The sequence below is a fragment of the Clavelina lepadiformis genome, chromosome 1 (assembly GCF_947623445.1).
Source record: "Clavelina lepadiformis chromosome 1, kaClaLepa1.1, whole genome shotgun sequence".
NCBI lineage: Eukaryota > Metazoa > Chordata > Ascidiacea > Aplousobranchia > Clavelinidae > Clavelina > Clavelina lepadiformis.
The window spans coordinates 6,917,896-6,924,153 of NC_135240.1; the positions used below are offsets into that span (position 1 = coordinate 6,917,896).

General features: G+C 38.1%; 1 protein-coding gene across 1 annotated transcript; it reads right to left on the reverse strand.

Annotated features, from left to right (window-relative positions):
- Positions 1-988: 988 nt before the first annotated feature.
- Positions 989-4,765, reverse strand: LOC143468471 (hypoxia-inducible factor 1-alpha inhibitor-like). The gene is made up of 8 exons (XM_076965716.1): positions 4,558-4,765; positions 4,268-4,393; positions 3,998-4,116; positions 3,635-3,783; positions 3,333-3,478; positions 3,104-3,210; positions 2,741-2,984; positions 989-1,583 (listed from the first exon to the last, which is right to left on the reverse strand). Exons 1-8 carry the CDS (start codon positions 4,684-4,686, stop codon positions 1,533-1,535), a joined length of 1,071 nt encoding a protein of 356 aa, XP_076821831.1. The 5' UTR covers positions 4,687-4,765; the 3' UTR covers positions 989-1,532.
- Between the last annotated feature and the right edge of the window lie 1,493 nt (positions 4,766-6,258).

Genomic DNA, 6,258 nt, shown 5'->3' on the forward strand with positions numbered 1-6,258 from the left:
TTAACGTTTTCGGAACCCAGGACTCTGCCGTCCACTTCTGGCCAACGCATCAAATTGCTTGCCAGCGGACATGACCTTTGTGTGGTAAGTCGATCAAACAATTTTTTCAAACAATTAAACCTTAGTCCTTCACCTTGGGGATTTATATCAACCAAGATTAAAGGGGTTTTAGCCTGTGATCTCGTGCTTTATTTGTCAATGACCAAAATGCATAAAATGTTATTGGTGAAGAAGAGAAGTTTCAAGGAAAGCAAAATAGCTGTACAAAAATATGTGCGGTCGTGTTTACAACGCAAACAAATTGAATTTAGGATAGAGCTTGTACTAAAAGTGGCTGACTAAACGGTTTAAATGCGCGTTGTTGAACTCGGTTTCATGCGGTAAATCAAGTCAGAGACATTTATGCGCATGTAAAAATCTTTATGTACGGTTGTACAACGTATTGCGGTCTAATTTAATTCTACCAGCACACGTTTTTCACACTGCACTACGCTCATTTAAACGCACTTGACAGGGCTTTCAATTGCTTGTTTACCAACACGACCATTGTAGCTAGATAACAAGCAAAAAACTGTTTCGCAAATATTTCAACCTACTGAAAACCGAGAAAAGATATTTTTGGAACTTCTGTTGTTTTTCGCCGCTATATTGAGTACGTTCTAAAATCGTCACTGGACTTGGTTTGTTGCGTCACACCAGTTGGATCGTCTGTTGTTTTTACGTGAGATCACTGCAGGGTCCTAAAAAACCTAGTCAAGCAGCTGACTGTATATTGTCAAGTGAACAAAACAACTTTATGTAAAAGCCCATGGAAACATTCTGGGCAGCGACTAGCAATCTAGTACAGAACTCCAGTTGAAATGAACGATATTCCAAAGTTGATGGTCGGCTCGAAGTCCATTGCCAACAGCTCAGTGAAATAGTTTGTACCGATACGAATTGTTTTATTACACGTATGACTAAGGAAGCATACCTGGAAACACGAGTCTTTACGAAGAAATGGGTTTTTATTAAGCACATAAATTGCATTTGTTGTAAAAATAACGCACGGATAAACAACTTACTACACTTACATTAAAAACACGACGAAACAAAATAACAGCAGCATGTAACAGGCTACTGAATTGTAAACAAGCATCACGTAACTCGTTTCATCTTTACAGCAGTAAAATGAGGTTTTTCGAAAACAATTTGTAAAAGCGGAAACGCGATGGGAAACCAAAAAGCTTACATTTGCAAAAAAACCTGACAGAAGCCCATAAAAACAGAATTACTGCATTGATAGAACGGAAATGCTGTCTGACTAGCTTAGCTCAAACACAGCTTAGCAAGTATGTAACACTAACACGGTTAACACGACAAAAATTGCATACGGGTTCCGTCTTTATGTAGGAGGTAAATATAACGCAGTGCCCGGCACCGGAGTAAGCATGCGCAATGTTCTTCGCATGATTCTTTGCACTGTTCACCGCCTTGCACCTTCTCGGCTCGTTTTACGTTTGGCATTGTGACGTCACATCCTTGGGCGTAGATTACTCCTCGTTGTAACGACCGTCAACCATCGTACTAAGCAATTTCCCCACCTTTAATAAAAACAAGTCGATTATTCAACCGAGCCAAGGCGTCCATTTGCTGTATGACTTAGGCTAGAAATAAAGTCGATCTATATACAAATAAGTGGATTAGAAATTAAGCTGTTTCGGGGAAATATGTGGCCGCGAATTCCAGATCTCAAGACAGTCACATCGCGCTTATAATCAGGAACAACGTGACGCAGACTTGTGAAAACTTCTGGTTTTCACTTCTAGCGAAATGTAAAGTGGCTTTATGAAGTAATAATATTATTCTGGCCACCTTCCCAAAATGGCTATCACTTCTATTCCACGTATGCGAAGTTCAACGAGAATTGAAAAATCATTGAGGTTCGTGAATCGAAAAAAAATGTGTGGTTCAAGCCCATTCCCTGAAAGCGTAAGTTCCAGGTAAAACAAAGCCGGTTATGTTGTATCAGATCGTGTTTTGCGATTACAGTAAGAAAAACAAAAAACGTCTTCTTAAAAACCGCTGATTTTATGAAGATATGCAGACTTTGGACTTGAAGACAAACTCAAACGAGACACTTTTTTTAAAATAAACACGAAAGCGGCCTACAGAGGGCGCTGTTGTTTGTTAAATTAAAATCATCAACAACATTCAAACAGACAAAAGTGTTTATTGTGAAGTCAACTAAAAGTAACGGCGGCGAACTATTAAACCCGGGATGTCGAATTGTCATTGTGGTTGCACCAACAGACGACGTTACTTAGATCACGTACACAGTTATACGAGTGACGTCATTTCATAACCACGAGCGACTCGTGCGGTTATATTCATGTGAATGTGGCTGACGGTTTTCTACACTGAGCTACCGTGTCATACACCCGCGGGATTCCTCAAGAATTTTGATTGGACGAAGTTAGAAAACTATGTGTGTTGCTTATATAACGGCGCTGGTAAACATGGAACTTTTCCCAAGGCTATTTCACGCTCAACAAGTATTTCTGGTCGCTTAAGAAGGACGGTGCTTGAATTATGCAACAAGTGGCCATTTTGTTGCGCGGTTGTATTAAATATGGAAGCTAAGAAATTGAGCCAAATACAAATCTAACTCGAAAACTGCATTCAGCGCAAATTATGACGTATTAATCGCGCTGAACACAGAGTTTTCGAGGAGCTTAAGTAGGTATCTTTTGTAGCTTACCTCGTCTGCGCTACCAAGGGCACTGGCCAGTAATTTCTCGATATTTCGCATCACTGACACACGTTGCTGTGCGGATATTGGGAATTTGACGGTTGCTGGTAGCGGCGCGGCTCGGTACCAGAAGTTGACCGACACCGTCACCGGTGGAATGTCGCCGCTTGAACCGCTGCTAGTGGTAGTTGAGAAATCCCGGAGTTTGTGGTCGATGGGAGACAAACTCTTCAACGATTCGACCTGATGCCACCTGAAGAAACATGACTCCATTAATAACTTCGAAGATCATGAAAAACTAGCAACGTATTGCGTGTGTACGAAGTATGCAAGATATTTTAAGCATGGAATTTCGTATTACACCAAACTTACCAGTACATTGGAATGTACAAGACGTCTCCCGGGCCAACGATGGCCTCCATAGCTCTTGCGTTGCGGAATTTCGGAAAGCGTTCGAAGTCAGGTTTGCTGAAGTCAACCTTAACATGAGCAAGAAACCGTTACCCAAATGGATTTTTTCACAACTTTTCATTTTCATAAAAGTGTTAATTTCAAAAAAATCTGAAGCTTTATCGAGACATTTTTAAATCCGAGCACAAACCTGGCTTTGCCTGTCACAAGGGTGCGCTACAGGATGCGGGTAAAGGTTTTCAAATTGATCTGGCGAGAAGAGGAGACAGCGCTTGTATCCAGAGATCTGGCTGAAGAAATTTTCCTGCTCATCATAGTGCACTGGAGTTATGTTGCCTGTTGGAGAATTGAAAATAAAACGTGAAATCACGGCATATGTGAGCGGATTTACACAATTCTTCCCAAAATGGGAGGAATTAATTATTGATTTTAAATCAAACGTGCATTTTCAGTAACTACTTTTGCAAACAAAGCTCACAAATCATGATTTACCTTCCAGGCCTATGAGTAGAAGGTTGGAGCTGAGAGGTCCCCATCCCTGCTCATTCTGTATCCTTCCAACCCAATCCCAGTTGAAATCAACGTAATCTTTAACTATTTCTTGGCCAACTGACTCGTTCAACATTTGCTGGAGATATATCCTGCAACAGACACAAAATGTTAGCTTCCAATGAAAGACCAAAGATTTACAACTTTAACCATTTACAAAGTTTTCTCATAACGTTTGGCGAAAGTTGTAGTATTTATAAAATAATACAGTATTACAGATTGCAAGCAGCGCTGACAATTTGCCTATAACGCACCAAAGTATTTGCTTAAGAGACACTCCAATTTTAACAGCCTGTTGCAAATCACCTTTCTCTGGTGTTCTTCTTTTCCATCAGCATTTTGAGAAAATCATTAAATGATACTTCGTATCGTTTCACGGGTTTAGGAAAGGATTTGCACTGTTTTGCACGTTTCTCGTCATAATACTACAAATAAAAAGTCATACTTAACAAGGTAATATGTTTATGAAAACAAAGGATCATGTTGCAATCACATTCACACCCGCAGACGTATATATATCTATATATATAATTACCAACAATTTATACAAAAGCTTATCCATATTTGTTCATTTACCTTAAACCTGTTATCCTTTGAACCATAAACATGGAAACTTCCATCGCCGAGATTCTCTTGAAGGTAACCAAGATTCCACTTTAATGCCGAGTTAATCAGGCCGGAATCACTAATCACCACTGGTCTCTGAAAAGCGAAAAAGATTACTATGCATAATCAGAACTAACAACATAGCTCAGCATTCGTTTCGGATGCAAAAAATTCAAAAACTGTTAATTTGTAATCTTCTCGAATCAGCCTTCAAAACCCAACAAGTGGGCCTAATGTTTAAATAAACAGAAACAACATACCGAAGCCTGGATAAGTCTGTAAACTTCTGGATCCCTTGCACTCAACCGAGGAATGTTCTCAATTGGAAATGTGTATTCTTGAATTGACGCAGGATCATAACCAGTTCGTCTTCTTTTTCCGTATGACATTTTGACACAAGCACCAATGTAAAGGTTTATAAAACTTTAACAAGTTGTTATTTCGTCTAAAAATATTCATACTTGTAAGTTGTAGGTTTCAATAAAAAATAGTGGATCCAGTATAGAAGTGCATAACCACAGAATGCCTTTGTATGCTAGACCCCAGCTGCTCAAATTGTGACATCATTTGGTTGTGCACTTGTATATAACTAAACCCAACAACCAGAACTTTACCAACTAGCCTATGGGTGCAGCTTAAGCTTTTAGGCACAGCGGCAGAGAAATAGATAGGCCTAGACCTAAATAAACGGGCTTCATATTTCACTAAGCAGCGCATTTTGACACCTAAAGTCATACAGGCTCAAAAATCCAAAGCTTAGTTCTGTGGCTATTTCACAGAAAGAGTCTTTTCGTTGCTAAGCGTTCTAAAGTTAGACTGCTGTCAGCCTTCATAAAAGGCCGAGCTTATGTAACCATTCCATAGTGCACTCACGTCATTTTTTTCCGTTTTCTTTCGCTGCCACCACTGGATGCCGCAAAATATCATTTCGCTCCCTGGTCAGTGCTTGCTTAATACTCTTAATCACTATGTTTGGAAAATTTAGCCAAGTATGGGCTTTGACTACGTGACATACGGCACGGCTCCATGTTCTAAAACTACATGTATTAAAATTTAAAACATTTAAAATCAGCGTTTTTAAAACATGATTACAACTTAGTTAAATGAAATGAAAGACTGCAATACATGTTATTTGCGATTAACTAACATAAACTTAATTTAAGAGGCCCAATAAATCTCCTCTGAATTCAGAAATGTGAATGGTAACTCAACTAATTGCTCAAACGCAAACAAAGTGTACAGGAAGCAAGTACTCTATAATACAAAGATTTTAACAAATAAATTCGACGTAGCTGCTAGCCGCAAGAAGGCAAAAGATTATTACTGTGTACAAACTACAGCTCAATCATATACACCACCGAAATGAAATCAAAATTTATTAAATTTTTTGTTATTCCATTACAACATCGTAACAGTAAAAAGTAGGCTTTGTTTGCAGTCCAAAAATTATTTGCAAAAGCGTCGAATTTCATAAATTCACTTAGTTTTTCTTAAAAAAACGTTGTAACATGTTAGCGCTTTACACCTGTCAAATTTCAAAACGATTTTATTGGATCACCTTTCTTATATTACTCTTTAAGGTAGCCTACGAACTGTTTATCAGTTAATTTCCAAATTTAGAAAGTTGTCATATTTTCAACCCAAGCAAAGAGATTTAAACACTCGTGTTTAAATCTCTTTGACCCAAGTGATATAAGGCTATAATTAACTCTATGTCTTTTTTATTTCGTAATAACAGAAAATTAAAAGCCTTAGACATATCAAATACTTTTGAAAAGTTATGCATTTTTATTCATTTAAGAACTATAGGAACATTTATTATTATAATTATAATTTTTTGAAAATAAAAAAAATTATAGGCTATTGCAGTAACCGCTAGGTGAAGGCTAAGTGTCCTGTGTGAGTTTGCAGCTTGTTTTAAATTATTATAGATCTCGAAATGTTTTAGATATAGCTGAAAA